Source organism: Nannospalax galili, unplaced genomic scaffold (genome assembly GCF_000622305.1).
Source record: "Nannospalax galili isolate Female #2095 unplaced genomic scaffold, S.galili_v1.0 scaffold675, whole genome shotgun sequence".
Lineage (NCBI taxonomy): Eukaryota > Metazoa > Chordata > Mammalia > Rodentia > Spalacidae > Nannospalax > Nannospalax galili.
This window is the reverse complement of record NW_008337205.1, coordinates 286,936-305,550: the sequence shown is the minus strand read 5'-3', so window position 1 is coordinate 305,550 and position 18,615 is coordinate 286,936. Positions and strand designations below refer to the sequence as shown.

At 48.5% G+C, this 18,615-nt stretch overlaps 2 protein-coding genes across 2 annotated transcripts in view; both read left to right on the top strand.

The window, feature by feature from the left end:
* The first annotated feature begins 4,098 nt into the window (after window positions 1-4,098).
* Ssc4d (scavenger receptor cysteine rich family member with 4 domains) overlaps window positions 4,099-18,615 on the top strand; it is a 16,021-nt gene continuing 1,504 nt past the window's right edge. Inside the window, exons 1-9 of the mRNA XM_008832269.3 lie at window positions 4,099-4,264; window positions 7,288-7,323; window positions 7,476-7,781; window positions 10,290-10,367; window positions 11,211-11,525; window positions 12,761-12,838; window positions 14,765-14,839; window positions 14,950-15,261; window positions 17,281-17,358. Of these exons, the coding sequence (XP_008830491.1) occupies window positions 4,099-4,264; window positions 7,288-7,323; window positions 7,476-7,781; window positions 10,290-10,367; window positions 11,211-11,525; window positions 12,761-12,838; window positions 14,765-14,839; window positions 14,950-15,261; window positions 17,281-17,358 (1,444 nt within the window). The remainder of the gene's footprint in view (window positions 4,265-7,287; window positions 7,324-7,475; window positions 7,782-10,289; window positions 10,368-11,210; window positions 11,526-12,760; window positions 12,839-14,764; window positions 14,840-14,949; window positions 15,262-17,280; window positions 17,359-18,615) is intronic.
* Window positions 15,229-18,615, top strand: part of Styxl1 (serine/threonine/tyrosine interacting like 1) — a 246,517-nt gene continuing 243,130 nt past the window's right edge. Inside the window, exons 1-2 of the mRNA XM_029563173.1 lie at window positions 15,229-15,261; window positions 17,281-17,358. The gene's annotated coding sequence lies outside the window, so the exon portion shown is untranslated. The remainder of the gene's footprint in view (window positions 15,262-17,280; window positions 17,359-18,615) is intronic.

Here is an 18,615-nt window from a genome sequence, read left to right as displayed (position 1 = left end):
ACAGCGATCTGCCTGCCTCTGCTTCCCAAGTGCTGGGATTAAAGAGTGGGTCACCATGCCTGGTACACATTATGCTTTCAGACAGGGTCTCTCACTTGATCTGGAGCTCACCAATTCAGCTAGATAGCCTGGCAAACAGGCTCCAGAGCTCCTGTCTTGTCTCCCCAGTGTTGGGATTACAGGCATGCACTACCATACACAACCTTTTATGTGGGTACTAGAAATCCAAACTGAGGTCCTTATGCTAGTGCTGCAAGCACTTAACTGTCTACACCATCTCAGAAGGCCCATTTCTTCTACTTTTCAAGTGCCGGGATTATAGACCCGGGCTATCACACCTGGATTTTTAAAACTTATTTAATTTTTTATGTGTATGACAGATTTGCCTGCATGTAAGTGCACCTATGCATATAGTGTGCTCAGAGGCCAGAAGAGAATGTTGTGTCCCTTGGAACCGGAGTTATAGATGGTCATTAGCCATTATATGGGTGCTGAGAACTGAACTTGGGTCCTCTGCAAGAGCAGCCAGTGCTCTTAACTGCTGAGCCATCTCTCCAGTCCCTGATCCCCCAGGATCTTACTTTGTAACCCAAGCTGGCCTGGAACTGGAGATCCTCCTGCTTCAGCTTTCCAAATCCTAGAATACTCTCCACACTTTTTTTATACTGCCTCAATCTAAACTTAAAAGAAAAATCTTGCCAGGCAAGGTGGCACATACCTTTGATCCCAGCACTCAGAAGGCAGAGGCAAGTGGATCCCTGAGTTCAAGGCCAACCTGGTCTACATAGTGAGTTCCAGGACAGGTGGGGTTACAGGGAGACCCTATCTCAAAATGACCAAAACAAAAATCTTGGTAGAGCTGGAAAGGTGGCTCTGCAGTTAAAAGTGCTTCCTGCTCTTCCAGAGAGCAAAGTTCAGTTTCTAGTACCCACATGGTGGCTCACAACCATCTGTCACTCCAGCTGTGTGGGATCTGACACCATTTTCTGGCCTCCAAAGGTATCAGCACACATGAGGCTTACACTCACATAGACACATACATACACATTAATAAAAATGAAAATAAGCCAGGAATGGTGGCATACACCTTTAATCCCAGCACTAAGAGGCAGAGGCAGGCAGACCTCTGTGAGATCAAGGCCAGCCTGATGTACAGAGCAAGTTACAGGCTAGCTGGGGCTATAGGAAGACTATCTTAAAAAAAAAAATCTTGGGCTAGTTGTGCTATCCAGGGCTATGTGGACATAGTTTAAATAACAAACAAACAAACACAAAGGACTGGAGATGTAACTCAGATGTAACTTGCTTAGCATTTATGAAACCACTTGATTCATTCCCAATTGCCACACAAAAAAAGTCAATGAAAGTAAAACCTAAACATATACCTGTTATCCCCTAAAATTAAGTGCGTTATTAGGGAACAACAGGGAAACATTTTTTATTAAATTAAGTGTACCTGTGTACCTGTGTTTATTAAATTAAGTGTGCCAATAGCACACTTTGGGATGGTGAAGCCTTGGAGGTTAAACTCTGAATCACTGGGACTGTTTGGTTGGAAACAGCCAACCGTCTGAGCACATCGGCCATCCTTTGTCTTCTTCACACAGTCTTAGCTACAGCAAAAACCTGTTAGTTTCCATCCATCCTCCCATGTCCCCCTTCATAGCCTTTTGTGATGTTGGGAATGAACCCATGGCCTGTGCATGTTCAACGAGCACTTTACTACTGAGCCATGCCCCCAGCCCCTCACTGGGGGATTCTAGGCAGGTTCTCTACCACTGAGCCACACACCTTGGCCCCTCACTGGGGGACTCTAGGTAGGTGCTCTACTGCTGGGCCACACTGTGAAATCCTTAGTGGGGGACTCTCTGAATCTGAGCCATGCCCCCACCCCACATTCATCTTTCTGATCTCCTAGTTGTTGTGCCCAATCTGTCCCTCCTCTAGGAATGTCAACCCCAAGTGGATGTGTTCTTTCCCTGCAGCTGACCCAGATAGCTGAAGTAAACACTAGTGTATTAGTCACTTTTCTGTTGCTGTGATAGAAACACTGACCCAAGCAACTTTTAGAAGGAAGAATTTATTTGAGCTTATGGTTCCAGGAGAATTACAGTCCATCATGGCAGGGAGGCATGGTGGCTGGAGGTGGCTGGACCAGGAGCAGCAGAGGCTAAGTTCTCACATCATCACACAGGAACAGGAAGCAAGAGGGTGACTGGAGATCTGGCAAGCCTTAAGAACTCTCTAAGCCCACCCCCAGTGACGTGCTTCCTCCAGGCTAGCCTTCTAAAACCTCCCAAAACAGTACCATCATCTGGGAACAAAATGTCCAAATTCTTGGAGCCTATGGGGGACATTTTCATTCAAACCACCACATTCCACTCCCTGGCCCTCATAGGCTCATGACCATATAAAATGCAAAATGCATTTAGTCCAACTTTAAAAGTCCCCATAGTCATTATCAGTCTCAATACCATTCAAAAGTCCACAGTCCAAAGTGGACTCAGGTAAATATTTTAAGTGTAAGCCTCTATAAATCAAAAGACAAATTACATACTCCCAACATAGAGTGGAACTAAATACACATTATCATTCCAAAAAGGAAGAATAGAAGCATAGTAAGGAAATACGGAACCAAAACAAGACCGAAAACCAGCAGGACAAACACCAAATCCAGTAGCTCCATGTCCAGCTTCTGGGACTTCACTTTCAAAGGGCTTAGATGGCTCAGCCTCTCCAGCTTTGCAGCGTGCAACACACATCTCTCTCTTGTGCCGGTACCACTCTCTATGCAGATGCCTCACAGCTCTGGCATCACGAACTTCTTGGAGTCTCCATTGCCAACTAGGCGTCACTGTCACAGCTTCATGCAATGGCCTATCAGGGCCTTCTCTAGGGAGGGGAACCCCTGCTCTGAAACTTCGGAGGAAGAACTGATGACCCCTTCACTCTTCTATCTTTCATGCCTCTAAAGCCAGCACCAGGTGAACAACAATGCCAAGTTTGACTGCAAGTGTGGGGTGGACTCCAGCCTGCTTTATCCATTTTAGAAGCTTTTCTCTTCCATGGCCCCTGCAGCATTTTCCTTTCACAAGTTGGAGGCTTAACTGGGTGTGGTCTTGCCCTGGAGGCACTCTCTCCATTGTTTAAATTTGAATCTCTAGGCCCCTCCTTAATCACTTTAATCTCCTTATCAAAGGGATCTTCTCCAGCACATGCCAAGGCTGAACATTTATCTTTCTAGTTCTCTTTTTCAATCCAAACTGTATTTCTTTCTGCCCCATTTGCCCTTTTTCACTGTAGATCTGCATAATATTCACCATTAATATCCATGCCACCATTTCTACATTAGGCTGTCTTGAAATTTCTTCCACCAGAGAAATTAGTCCATTGCTTTTCAGCCTAGCCTCAGGCAAGCTTTTAGGTTGAGGGCAGACTCCAGCCAGGCTCTGCCAAAATATCCCAAGTGCTGCTTAAGTCCTTATTTCCCTCTGGAACTACATTGTTCTCAGTACTACTTTCTTCCAGGTGTTTACTATAACGGCCTGTTAAGCTCTGCTTACAGCAATCAACCACTTTTCTAGCCCAAACTTACAAAGTCTTCCACATTTTTCCAAAACCCCACATGGTCAGGTTCTTCACAGCCAACACCCCACTCTCGGTACCAATTACTGTATTAGTCACTTTTCTGTTGCTGTGATAGAAACACTGGCCCAAGCAACTTATAGAAGGAAGAATTTATTTGAGCTTATGGTTCCAGGGGCATTACAGTCCATCATGGCAGGGAAGCATGGTGGCTGGAGGTGGCTGGATCAGGAGCAGCAGCAGCTAAGCTCTCACATCATCACACAGGAACAGGAAGCAAGAGGGCGACTGGCAACTGGCAATCTGGCAAGGCTTAAGAACTCTCTAAGCCCACCCCCAGTGACGTGCTTCCTCCAGGCTAGCCACACCTTCTAAAACCTCCCAAAACAGCACCCATCTGGGGACAAAATGTCCAAATACTTGGAGCCTATGAGGGACATTTTCATTCAAACCACCACAGCTAGGGATCTTGAATTCCAGATGTTTCAGCTGTGACTTCTCCACGGACTTTTGATGGGACCCTCTGAAAAGCCATCTACCTGCTGGATGCACAAAGAAGCAGAGATGCCCATTGGACCCCAGCCTGATGAGTGGAGCCAGGGGTCGAGGCCTGTGGATGGAGGTGCTGCCCCTTTGTCCCTCTCCCCAGCACTGTCCATCTTCCTTCTCTTTCCACTGGGTGAGTGTTCCTAGCTGGCCCCTGCTACCTCTTTCTGACTCTCAGTTTTTCCCATTGTCCTACTACCATGGTGAGAGACCAGGCATGGTGGGTTATACCTGTAACCCCAGCACTTCGGAGGTAAAAATAGGAAGATTAGAAGTTCAAGATCATTCTCAGCTACTTTAAAGTGACTTAAAGCCTGCTTGGACTATATGAGACCTTGTCTCGAAAAACAAAAACAAGCAAATAGGAAATAACACAAAATGGGGCTGGCAAGATGGCTCAGCAAGTAGAGGTGCTTGCCGCCAAGCCTGATAACCTGAATTCAATTCTCAGACCCACAAGGTGGAAGGAAGGAACCTTCTTTTTTTTTAAATATTTTATTTATTATTTTTATTTTATGTGTATGCGTGTATTGCCTGCATGTAGGTAAGTGCACCCGTGTTGTGCAATGCCCGCGGAGGACAGAAGAGGCTACCGGATCCCCTGGAACTGTCATTATGGACAGTTGTTAGCTGCCATGTGGGTGCTGGGATTCGAACCTGGGTCTTCTGCAAGAACAACTAGGGTTCTTAACCACTGAGCCAGCTCTCCAGCCCTGGAAGGAACCTTCTTACAGCACCTGACTACATTGTCCTCTGACCTCCATGTGTGCTGTGGCATCATCGTACACATACACAATTAATTAATGTAATAAATATCTTAAGAAAAATACCATAGTAAGACATGGACTAGGAATTATCTGGATTCTTCTTTATCTTTCTGTTGTTATTGCTGTTGTTGTTTGTTTCTTTTTGAGACAGGGTCTCCCTGTAGCTCCAGCTGGCCTGGAGCTCACTATGTAGATCAAGCTGGTCCGGATCTCACAGAGATCCACCTGCCTCTACCACCCAAATGCTAGGATTAAAGATGTGTGCCATCATGCCTGGATTATCTGTTTTTTGTTTTGTTTTGTTTTATGCTCTTTTGGGCTTTTAAAAAAAAGATTTTATATTTGTTTTTAGTATTTATTTATTTATTTATTGGTCTTTTTGAGACAGGGTCTCCCTGTAGCCCCAGCTGGCCTGGAACTCACTATGTAGACCTGGCTGGCCTCAAACTCACAGAGATCTGCTTGCCTCTGCCTCCCAAGTGCTGGGATTAAAGAAATGTGCACCACCCTTGGTAATTTTTATTTATTTATTTATTATTTTTATTTTATGTGTATGAGTATATCCTGCATGTAGGTAAGTGCAGCCATGTTGTGCAATGCCTGCAGAGGACAGAAGAGGCTGTCAGATCCCCTGGAACTGGAGTTACAGACAGTTGTTAGCTGCCATGTGGGTGCTGGGATTTGAACCTGGGTCTTCTGCAAGAACAACCAATGTGCTTAACCGCTGAGCCATCTCTCCAGCCCAATTTTTATTTGTTTTTTTTTTTAATGTACTTTGCCTGCATGTATGTAAATGCACCTGTGTCATGTAATGCTTACAGAGTCCAGAAGAGGGAGTTGGATCCCTTAGAGCTGGAGGTATATATGGTTGTTAGCCACCATGTGGGTGCTGGGAATTGAACCCTGATCTTCAAGATCAGGCAGTGTTCTTAACCACTGAGCCATCTCTCCAGTCCCTATTTTTATTTTTAATTATGTGTATATATATGTGTCTGTGTGGGGGCATGTGCACGAGTGCAAGTATCTGTGGAGGCCAGAGGTGTCAGATCCCCCAGAAGCTGGGGCATTATATGGTTACTGAGAATTGAACTTGGTTCCTCTGGAAGAGCAAGTGCTCTTAACCACTGAGCCATCTTTCCAGTCCTTCTTTGTCTCTTTTGAGACAAATTTTCCCTGTGTAGCTCAGAGAACCAACTCCTGCAAATTGTCTCTTGACCTCCACACATGTTACACATCTACCCAAACACAGATACACACATATAAATAAATGCAGTAAGTTTTTTAATCCTTTTAAAAATATTTTATTTTTATTTTATGTGTATGAGTGCTGTCTGCATGTATATAAATGTGTTCCATATATGCAATGCCTGCAGAGGCAAGAAGAGTGCATTGGATGTCCTGGAACTGGAGTTACCAACAGTTGCTAGCTGCCAAGTACTCTTCATTGCTGAGCCATCTCCCCAGCCCCTAATTTAAAATTTTTTATTTTTTTGGCCGAGCATGGTGGCACACACCTTTAATTCCAGCATGCAGGAGGCAGAGGCAGGTGGATCTCTGTGGGACTGAGACCAGCCTGATCTGCATAGTGAGTTCCAGGCCAGCTATGATTACAGGGAGACCTTGTTTCAAAAAAGGACCAAATTTATTTTAAAATTTTATGTATATGAGTGTTTTGCCTGCATGTAAGTGCACCACATGTGTACAATGCCCACAGAGGCCAGAAGAGGGCATTGAACCCCCCTCCCCAAGACTGGAGTCCCGGATGGTTAACTGCCTTGTGGGTTCTGGGAACCGAAACCTGGGTTCTCTGGAAGAGCAGCCAGTGCTCCTAACCGTTGAGCTATCTCTTGAGGTCCAAGCCCCTAATTCTTTTTAAAAATATCTTATGAGTGTTTTGCCTGCACGTGTGTAAGTGCACCCACGTGCAATGCTCATGGAGGTTAGAAGAGGGTGTTGGATCCCTTGGGACTGAATTTATAGACATTTGTTACCCACCATGTGGGTGCCGGCAATCAAATCTGGATCTTCTGGAAGAGCAGCCAGTACTCTTAACTGCTGAGCCATCTCTCTAGCCCTGAAAGTCCCTAATTCTTACAAAAACATAAAACAAAAAAAATAATGCTTTTTAGAAAATCCTGGGGTGCTAAGTCTCATGTGGTTAGCAAAGTGTTAGATGTCTCCATAGAGTAGACCAACCCGTGTTAGGCAAATCTTCTGCAGTGGGCAATGGACCATTCAGAAGGGGTAAGGTAGAGAAAGAGACTGGAAAAAGGAGACTTCCAAGAGGAGGGGCATGATGGTGAGGCATGTCAGAGAGGGGACACTAATGAAGGGACCAGACCCCTAAGGCTTAAGCCAAGAGACCCACTACTCTCTCCCTCTGTTTCAGCCAGCGCCCTCCAGCCCAGTCTCCTGCCCTTTCCAGGTATGTTTCACCCCCACCCCCACCCCCGACCCCGTTCCTTGCTACCAAGTACTCCAGGCTGACATTGCCCAGCCACCCCAATTTCACAGAAGACTCCCGTGGCATCTTGGGCTCCATGTGCCCTCTGGTGCCAGCTTATCTCCTCTTCACAGAGCTGAGGCTGGTGGGTGGCCCAAGCCGCTGCCGAGGGCGCCTAGAAGTCATGCATAGGGGCTCCTGGGGCAGCGTCTGCGACGATGACTGGGACGTGGTGGATGCCAACGTGGTGTGTCGTCAGCTGGGCTGTGGCCTGGCACTGCCCGTGCCTCGGCCCCTCGCCTTCGGCCAGGGCCGAGGTCCCATTTTGCTGGATAACGTGGAGTGCCAGGGACAGGAAGCCTCTCTGAGCGAGTGTGGCAGCCGGGGTTGGGGTGTCCACAATTGTTTTCACTATGAAGATGTGGCCGTCCTGTGTGATGGTGAGCAGAGGGAGGGGAGACTACAGGGTGGTAGGCTAGATGAATGGGTGGCTTTCCCAGTGGTCAGGCAAGCTGATGCTGGAGTTCTGACTCATTGGGAGACCTTGGACCAAAGAAGTACAACATTGTTTCCATGGAATGCTTGATTGCCCCCGCAGAGTTTGCCTCCTTTCCCCCTTTTTCTTTCTTTCTTTCTTTCTTTCTTTCTTTCTTTCTTTCTTTCTTTCTTTCTTTCTTTCTTTCTTTCTTTCTTTCTTTCTTTCTTTCTTTCTTTCTTTCTTTTTTTTTTTGCAGTGCTGGGGATTGAATTTAGGGCCTCACAAACATGATACCTGAGCACTGTATGACTGAGCCACGCCCCCAGCACCTCACTGGCTGATTGTAACCAACTGCTCAACCGCAGAGCCAAACCAAATCCCCCCTCACTGGGCAACTCCAGGCTGGGGCTCTACCACTGAGCCATACCCCCAGCCCCTCACTGGGGAATTCGAGGCAGATGCTTGTACTGATGAACCTGACTTTGTTCTCTTTTGTTTTGGAGTCAGGGTCTCACATAGCCCAAGTTGGCCTGGAACACTGTGTAGCTGAGGCTGACACTGAATTCCTGATCCTCCGCCCTACTTTTGCCAAGTCCTGAAGTTACAGACATGCCCCACCATGCCCTGCACGCCTCCCATTTTAAAGACCAGACCACCTGGCTCACCCTGGCCATAAGATTTACTGAGCTAGAACTGCAACAGAAACTCAGAAGCTTTGACCTTGACAGCAGTTTTCCAGCATGCAGAGCTTATGAAAACACAAGTTGTAGTTCTAGCCTAGAACTACTGATTCTGCAGGTCTGGGATGGGGCCTGAGCATCAGCTTTTCTAGTAAGTTCCCCAAGGATGTCAGCTTCATTAAGAGCTGGGCTTAGAGCCAGGCATGGTGGCTCTTGGCCTTTAATCCCAGCACTAGAAAGGCAGAGGCAGGTAGATCTCTGGAGATGGAGGCCAGCCTGGTCTACATAGGAAGTTCCAGGCCAGCTTTGGCTACAAGGAAAACCTGTCTCAACATATAAACATACAAACAACAACACACAAAAAAATTGGATTTAGTGGCTAGAGTGATGACTCAGTGGTTTAGGATTTAGTGGCTAGAGTGATGACTCAGTGGTTTACAGCATTTGCTGCTTTTGCAGAGGATCCAAGTTTAATTCCCAGCATCCATATGGGGCCTCTGTCACCCTCTTCTGGCCTCTGCAGACACCAAAAACATACCAAATACACATAAAATAAAAATAAACAAATCTTTTAAAAAGGTCGGGGGAGGGAAAGAGGGTTGGGCTTAGGCAGGGCATGGTAGCACACACCTTTAATCCCAGTACTCTGGAGACAGAGGCAGGCAGATCTCTGTAAGTTCCAGGCCAGTCAGGGCTTCATAGTGAGAACCTGTCTCAAATAAAGAAAAACAAAACAAAACAAATAACTCAGCTTAGGGCCTGGGGAGATGTCTCAGTGGGTAAAGTGCTTGCTGTGCAAACATAAGGAACTGAGTATGGATCTCCAGCACCCAAGTAGAATATTAGATGTGGTGGTATGTATGTAACCCCAGTGCTAGAGAGGAAGAGGCAAGTGGATCTAGTCAAAGTGATGAGATCCAGGTTTGAATCTGTCAAAAATTAAAATAGGGAGCAATAGAGATCACCCAACATCAAGCTTTGGCCTCCACGTGTACACACGGGTGTGTGCATTTGCACACATGTGTACATACCACACACACACACACACACACACACACACAGCAAAACACACAGGAGCAGGTCTTTAAGAGAGCTCGCTCAGCAGTTAAGAGCAGTGGCTGCTCTTGCAGAGGACCCAGGTTTAGTTCCCAGTACCTACATGACAGCTAACAATCATCTGTAACTCCAGTTCCAGGAAATTTGATACCCTCTACTGACCTTGAGCACTAGGCATGCATATGGTACACCTACATACATGCAGGCAAAACACTCATACACGTAAAATAAAAATGTTTGTTAAAGACAGGCATGTAACACATATCTGTAATTTTAGCATCTAGAAGGTAGAAGGATCAGAAGTTCAAGGTCATCTTTGCCTTCATAGTGAGTTTGAGGTCAGCCTGGGGTACAAGAGACCCTGTTTATAATAATAAAAAATTATTGTTATCATTATTATTATTGGTCTTTTTGAGACAGGGTTTCCCTATAGCCCCAGCTGTCCTGGAACTCACTATGTAGACCAGGCTGGCCTTGAACTCACAGAGATCCATCTGCCTCTTCCTCCCAAGTGCTGGGACTACAGGAGTGCACCACCATACCCGGCTCTATTATTATTATTATTATTATTATTATTGTTATTATTAAGAATTCTTGTGACTTCATATCCAGGGTCCTTGGCCTTGGGGGAGGCACTTTAGGGGTCCAGGCACTTGACCCTCATATGCCCTGTGGGTGAGGATGGAGAACAGAAAGATCCCTGTATCGTTGCTTCTACCCTGCTTCCTCCACAGAATTCTTGCACACACAGCCCCCAACAAGGAAGATGTTAACCAGTAGAGCACTCCCTATAGCCGTCCAGAATGGGAAAGGTAAGTCATGGTAGTGTGGGGTGTGGGAGACCACCTGGGTCTCAGGAGGCTCCTATACTCTCCCTTGGTAGGCTAGAGGAAGTGAGGGAGGTAGGGGCTCCAAGCTCCAGCTTATGACATGGAGAAGGGGCGTCTGGATTTGTATAATTTCAAGGAGTATCTGTGTCCTAATTGCCCATGATCAGAAGCTCATGGAAGGCAGGATCTGCTTTCCTGGTATGCCTAAACGTTGACTTCTCCCTGCTGAGCATAAGCCTTGGATGCAGGGCTGGGGAGTATAGCTCAGTGGTAGAAGTGGAATACACACTTAGCAACCTTAAGACCCTGGGTTCTAGGGAGGGGGAGGGGGGAGGGGGAGAGAGGAAGGAAGGAAGGGAGAAAAGTAAAAGGAATTGCAGGAGAGGAGCTGGAGGAAAAAGAGCAGGAGAAGGAGAAAGAAGAGGATGGGGGGAAAGGAGATGCCATCTATCAGGAGGTCAGGACGGGCTTCTCTGTCTTGCAAAGTGTGGTTTCCCTGGACAGTAGTACATGACTAACAGGCACATTCGAGATATCCAGCCCAGCAGGGACTAGGGAAGCCAAGGCTCGGTTTAGGTGAGAATGACACAATTGAAGCTGGCTATCCTGGAAAGCACAAACCAACCCTGGACCCATCTTACCTGAACTGTAAGAACGATTGGTCCTGGAGGTGCAGGGGTGACCAGCTCCCCGCTGGGGTTGTGGTACTGGGGCCCAGGATACTGTCCCTTGTGGAGACCTGGTGCCTTAGTTTAGGGGGATGGAAGTGCCACTTTTTGGGCCTGTAGAATGCTCCTTGTCCCACCCCTCCATCCACATCACCAGGTGAGGGCAGTGTGCGTCTGGTGGGCGGTGCCGGCCCTTGTCAGGGCAGAGTGGAAATCCTGCATGGTGGCCTGTGGGGCACCGTGTGCGACGATGACTGGGGGCTGCCGGATGCCGCAGTGGTCTGCCGCCAGATGGGCTGTGGGGCCGCCTTGGCTGCCCCCACCAACGCCTTTTTTGGTTATGGCACGGGACATATCTTATTGGACAACGTACACTGCGAAGGCGGCGAGCCCCGTCTTGCAGTCTGCCAGAGCCTGGGCTGGGGCGTGCACAACTGCGGACACCATGAGGATGCAGGCGCTCTCTGTGCAGGTGTGGGAAGCTGGTGGGGGCGGGGCCTGGAGGGCTGGGGCCTGGAGGGCTGAGGGCTGGGGGAAGCCACTTAAGGTCTAGCTGGAGAAAGGGTTTGGCTACCTGTGCCTCTTAGATCTCTCCAGAAAGGCTCTAGAATTACTTGTATTCTCAGTCTGCTCTAGAAAGCTCCTCAGAATATTCCAGTACTCACCACCACACATCCCACAGTTATGTAGCAATACTACTGTTGTATTTCTGTGTTGCTAGGAATGCCTCTAGAATTTTCTGGCAATTTCCAAGTATTCTTCATGGACCATTTTGTAATAAAGTAGTAGTAGTCTAGAATTGCTCACCTTCACACCCCTAAAGATACTTTAGACACCCCTAGCTGCAGGTCTCTGCACAGTCTAACAAATAGATTATTCTGACAATATTCTCCTTTTTGGTGTTTCAGCCAGTAAGAGGTAGGCTTTCGGCTGTGGATGTAGCTTAGTTGGTAGAGTGCTTGCTTAGCATGAATAAAGCCCTGGGTTCCATCCCTAGCACTGCCTAAAACCATGTGTGATGACCCTTAACTGTAATCCCAGCACCTGGGAGGTGAAGGCAGGAGGATCTGAAGGTCAAGGTCATCCCCCCACCACTTAGGGAGTTTGAGGCCAGCATCAAATTGAGGATGATATTGAACCCTGATTTCCCTTCCCTTTCTTCTTTCCACACCCCACCCCCAGCCTTCCATGGTTCCCACACTGCCCTAGAACTTTGGCACTTGACACTCAGACTGGCCTCAGACTTGCTATGTGGCTGAGAATGACCTTGAACTTCTAACTTCTGATCCTCCTGCTTCCTTTCACCTTATAGGCCTGCACCACCATGCCCAGTTTATATGGTACTGGGGATGAACCCACAGCCTCATGCATGCTAGGCAGGGACTCTAAAAAAACTAAGCTACAACACCAGCCTTAGAATGGGACAATGAGTCTTATTCTTCAAGTCCCTTGAGGTCCTTAGTGGAAAAAACTTTCTGCATCTCTGTATCTTGGACACACTGGGCTTCTGCAAACATTGGACACAGAAGTAAAAACATGTGACAGCCCTGTATATATCTGTGTATTACAAATAAATTACTACTGTCAAAATGGGGCAGGGCTCCTTGTATCCCAGCTAGGCCTCCAGCCCTGGAAGTAAAATCTCTTTACTTTTGGGAGATAGCCTAGGCCTCATGGCTAACTCTTCTTTCTTCTCCCTTTCTCTAGTTCTGGGCCCTCCAACTTTCACAGCACTGCCACCCTCTGCCACAAGACAGGACTGGGCCTGGCACACAGAGCCAGCAGGTAAAGAGCCTATCCTCCAGGCCAGAATGGTGGGGTAAGGTGGGTAAGACTGGGGACTGGGAAGATTGTTCTGGGGTCACAGGAAGAGAGACCTACCAAACCAGGGCTTTGGGCTAGATGGTCAAGGTGGGTGAGGAGAGACGAACAGATAGGAGCCAAGATGGCACTCAGAGATCCAAAGTGTCCTATGGGTTGGTAAGCAAAATTAGGGGTTGTGGCTGAGTCAGAAAATTGGAATTAGGGCTAGAGTTATCACTGTGGTTAAAATTAGAATTATTAAGATTTAGGGAACTACTAGTATTACTGAAGTGGTCAAGTGCTCAAAAGAGAGAAATAATATGATTAAATTAGGATAATTGAGATTAGGCTTGCTAGCTGGGTTGATAGCAAACACATTTTGGAGGCTGAGGAAGGAAGGTCTCTGGAAGTTTAAGGCTGGCCTAGACTAGATGAGTTCCAGGACAATCTGAGCAGTTAATACAGTCAATACCGTTTTTCTTTTTTCTTTTTCTCTTTTTTTTTTTTGTCTTTTGAGACAGAATCTCCCTGTATGCAAATGACCTAGAACTCAGTATGTAGACTAGGCTGGCCTTGAACTCACAGAGGTCCACCTGCCTCTGCCTCCCCAGTGCTGGGATTAAAGGTGTGCACCATCATGCCCAGACCTCTTTTTAATTATTTCATTTATTTATTTATTTATTTATTTATTTATTTATTATTTATACATACATACATACATGGCGGTCAGAGGGCAACTTATGGGAGTTGGTTTTCTTCTTCTACCATGTGGGTCCTAAGGATCAAACTCATGTCTTCAGGCTTGGCAGCAAGCCCTTTTATCTCCTAAACCATTTCATTGGCCCCAAATACCTTGTTACAAAAAAGCAAAAAACAAGCCAGGCATGGTGGTGAACGCCTTTAATCCCAGCACTTGGGAGGCAGAGGCAGGCGGATCTCTGAGAGTTCAAGGCCAGCCTGGTCTACATAGTGAGTTCCAGGACAGCTGGGCTATAGGGAGACCCTGTCTCAAAAAGACAAAAAATAAAAAATAAAAAAACAAAAAACAGGGGGTTCTAGAGATGGCTCAGCAGTTAAGAACACTGGTTGCTCTTGCAGAGGCCCCAAGGTTCAGTTCCCAGCACCCACATGCTGGGCTCACAACCATCCTGTAACTAGTTCCAGGGCATCTGACACCATCTTCTGACTCTATGGACACTGCATGCACATGGTACACTTATAAACATGCAGGCAAAACACTCATCCACATAAAGTAAAAACAATTTAAATAAAACATTTTAAAAGCCAAAAACGGACTGGAGAGATGGCTCCACAGTTAAGAGAACTTGCTGTTTTTGCAGAGGACCTTAGGTTTGCTTCCCGGCACCCACAACGACCTAACTTCAGTACCAGATCTGATGCCTTCTTCTGGCCTCTTTGCTGGCACCTGCAGTCAATGCACACGCATGCACTTTTTTTTTTTTTTTTTTTAAAGACAGCCTCTTGTAACTTCAGTTGACCTGTAACTCACTATGTAGACCAGGCTGGCCTTGATCTCAGAGATCCACCTCTCTGCCTTCTGTGTGCTGACATTAAAGGAGTTGCTACCACACCCAGCAATAATTCTTTTTAGAAAGCAAGATTAAAAACAAAGTTTGGGGGCTGGAGAAATGGCTCAGCGGTTAAGGTTAAGCACTGACTGCTCTTGCAGAGGACCTGGGTTCGATTCCCAAGACCCACAAAGTTTGTCTTGCATAGTACTACATGTGTGTAATCCCATTCCTTAGGAAGCTGAGGCAGGATGAGTTTTAATTGTGTCAATATGTGCTATTGGGCAGTGCCTTGTCTGAAATAAAGCATGGTGACTTGGGGACTTGGAAAAGGGTGGGTGTCTTCTTGTCCCCCTGAAATGTTCCCTGGTCTCCATAGCTACTGGAGTTGGTGCTCAGTCTTCAGGAGACCCCGCAGTTCACAGCACAGCACCCTGGGCCCGAGGGAAAAAGAGTAAGTGGCTGCAGGGTTCCGCAGGGGGTGGGTGGGGTGGGGCGTGGGCTACGCCTTGGGAGCCAGCAGCACCAGCGCAGCCCCTGGCCGCGGGCCTGTGCGCCCCGTAGGCCAGCGGCTACGGCTGGTGGGCGGCCCAAGCCCGTGCCGGGGCCGCGTGGAGGTGCTGTACGCCGGGGGCTGGGGAACCGTGTGCGACGACGACTGGGACTTCGCGGACGCGCGCGTGGCCTGTCGTGAGGCGGGTTGCGGGCCCGCGCTAGGCGCCACGGGTCTCGGTCACTTCGGCTACGGCCGAGGCCCGGTGCTACTGGACAATGTAGGATGCACGGGTACAGAGGCCCGCCTCAGTGACTGCTTCCACCTGGGCTGGGGCCAGCACAACTGCGGCCATCACGAAGACGCCGGAGCGCTGTGTGCAGGTGAGCTTCAGCTTGCCCTGCGGAACGAGAGGGGCAGAGTACCGGGGGTGTGGGCGGGGCCTCGAGTAGCCGGTGTTCCTTGCGACGTGAGCGAGCAGGCACGGAAGGAAGAAGGGCGGAACCGCGCGTGTAGTGTGCACGCGCAGCGAGACCTGTGGCGGCGTGGGCATGGCCTTGCGCAGGCACTCTTTGTGGATAATGGAGCACAATATGGAGAGGGGGTTGGGGTGACGTTTAGAGCATGCACGGCCGAGTCATGGGCGGAGCTATGCGCAGGTACTCACTACGGAGTGGGAGAGGCAATCTTAAAAGGGGACCGGGCCACGGTCTAAGGAAGCATGGGTGGGGCCACACTCAGGCGCTTACTGTTGCGTGGGCGGAGCCTGAAGAGGCGTAGACTGACGTGCGCGTGCGCACACTGCAGTGTAGGCGGGGCCGAATCTGAAGTTTCGTGTCGCTGGCTCTGTGCAGCTCCGGGGGTGGGGCAATGTGCAGGCGCTCTCTGCCGTGTGGGCGGGCTTGAAGAGGCGCGTTGGGCAGTAGGCAGGCGCTCATTGCCTTATGGGCGGGGCCTCTGTCACTCCCTGCTGCGAGAGCAGGGCGGGGTCGGAGAGGAGAGCTCGGGAAGTCTCTGGCACTGCAGTGAGAGCATTGCGCAGGGGGGTAGCCTCGCCCTTGGTGCTCTCTGCGGCTGCGTAATACGGCCATGACCGTAGGGGTGAATCCTCTGCAGGCAGAGACTAGGGCGCGTCCCAAGCAGGGTCTGCAGTGTGCTGTTTGAACTTGTAAAGGGCGGAGCCGCTTGCTCACTGCTGAGTCAAGGTTCTCTCTACGTGTTAATAATGGGTGGGAAGCAGCTAGAGTTGACTCCCACCCCAGAGCTAGCTGCGGCTTTTTAAAAAAGGTTATTATATGTGTATGATTGTTTTGCCTGAATGTATGAAGGTGCACCTGTGTCTTGCAAAGCCCGCAAAGGTCAGAAGAGAGTGTCTGACCCCCTGGAACTGAAGTTACAGATGGTTGTTAGCCACCATGTGGGTGCTGGGAATCGAACCCCGTGGGGCAATGTGCAGGCGCTCTCTGCCGTGTGGGCGGGCTTGAAGAGGCGCGTTGGGCAGTAGGCAGGCGCTCATTGCCTTATGGGCGGGGCCTCTGTCACTCCCTGCTGCGAGAGCAGGGCGGGGTCGGAGAGGAGAGCTCGGGAAGTCTCTGGCACTGCAGTGAGAGCATTGCGCAGGGGAGTAGCCTCGCCCTTGGTGCTCTCTGCGGCTGCGTAATACGGCCATGACCGTAGGGGTGAATCCTCTGCAGGCAGAGACTAGGGCGCGTCCCAAGCAGGGTCTGCAGTGTGCTGTTTGAACTTGTAAAGGGCGGAGCCGCTTGCTCACTGCTGAGTCAAGGTTCTCTCTACGTGTTAATAATGGGTGGGAAGCAGCTAGAGTTGACTCCCACCCCAGAGCTAGCTGCGGCTTTTTAAAAAAGGTTATTATATGTGTATGATTGTTTTGCCTGAATGTATGAAGGTGCACCTGTGTCTTGCAAAGCCCGCAAAGGTCAGAAGAGAGTGTCTGACCCCCTGGAACTGAAGTTACAGATGGTTGTTAGCCACCATGTGGGTGCTGGGAATCGAACCCCGGTCCTCTGGAAGAGCAGCCAGTGCTCTTAACTACTGAGCCATTTCTCCAGCCCCCTTGTGCCTTTTGACAGAAATCAGTGAAAAGGGGGCGCTGACAGAACATGGTCAATTCTTTCTGTTCCTGGATTACTGTAGAAAAGTGGTTATCTCTGTCTTTTTTTGGTGTTCAGGCCTAATAGGCCCTCCTCTTCCTCCCCAAAGCCTTAACCACAGAGTTCTGCCTTAGACCTCAGAGTGGCATTTCTCATCCATCGAGGAGCAGTTCTTTGGGGGCCCATAAGGTCCTTTTTGTCTGTCCCTCCCTGGGAAGGTTGGATGACCCAACCCGAGGGACATGGCCCCCAATGTAACAGCCATCTCTTTTTCTCTCCATGCTGAGCCAGGCCCAGAGGAGTCAGGACTCCAATTCCAGCAGGATGGTTCTGAGACTACCCGCATGCCCAGTCCTCGTCCCAGAGATGGTAGGTGCCTATGGCCATTGAAAGTAAGATTGGATCACTGGGGATAAGATGGACCTGGATTGGAAAGGGGCAAAGCCTGCATTACAACAGGTCAGCAGATCTGCACCAGGTTCTAGAACCCTCTTCCTTTTGTGTTGGTCTCGCAGAGGAAGCAGGAGGTGAACTGTATTAGAGTAATCAAGAGCCTGAGATGGGAAGCAACTTAGTTTGGTAGAGTGCTTGTCTAGCATGCAGGAAGCTTCAGGGTCAATCCCCAGCACTTCATAAACTGGGTGTGGTGAAACACATCTGTAGTCCCAGTTACTTGGGAGATTGAGGCAGGAAAATCAAGGTGAGTCTTGTCTATATTGTGGCTACACAGCAAATTTAAAACACTAAGTAAAATATCAGAGCAATCTAGAGATTTCTAGAATGGAAATCAAAGTGAAGGGATAGTGATCCTGTCCTGAGACAAACACTGAAAAATGCAGAACTGAGTAAGGCAGGAGGATAGTGAGTTCAAAGCTAGCCTGGACTACATCTTAAGACCCTATCTCAAAAAAAAAAAGTAGCTCAGGGAATACAGAGTGGGGGTGGGGGGGTCAGTGACTTTTGAGGCACAGTCTAGGACATGGTTACAGTCTACGAACAGCTGGCCTCTGGCTAAGGGACTGGGGTTATAAGCAGAGGCCACAGGAGAGGCAGAACATTCAGAGCATGCTTTCTTCAATCTTAAGTCTTTCTGCCCACTTTGTCATTTACTTGTCCTCCTGAGGGCATCCAGAGCACTGCTGTGTCTCCTGCCACCACCTTTTACCTCCTCTGTCTACTCCTTACCTGATCTAGCATGGAAGTTCCTTACGTAAACCAGCCCTGTGTGAGTGTGTGTGTGTGGTTATTTTTTATTTTTATTTATATGTATGAGTGTTTTGCCTGCATGTATGTGTGTGCACCATGTGTGTGCAGTGTCCCAGGAGGCCGGAAGGGGCATTGGATCCTTTGGAACTGTAATTGCTACCTGCGATGTGGTTGCTGAGAACTGAACCCTGTTCTTTTGCAAGAGCAGCCAGTGCTCTTTACTGCTGAGCCATTTCTCCAGTCCCTATTTGTTGTTGTTTTTTTGAGACAAGGTTTCACTATGTATATCTGGATGGCTTAGAACTCAAAAAGATCCATCTACCTCTGCCTCCTGAGTATTGCAATTAAAGGTGTGTGCCGTTATGCCCAACTTAGCCCTTAATTTAAAAAAAATGTCTTTTATAATATTTTATTATTTTT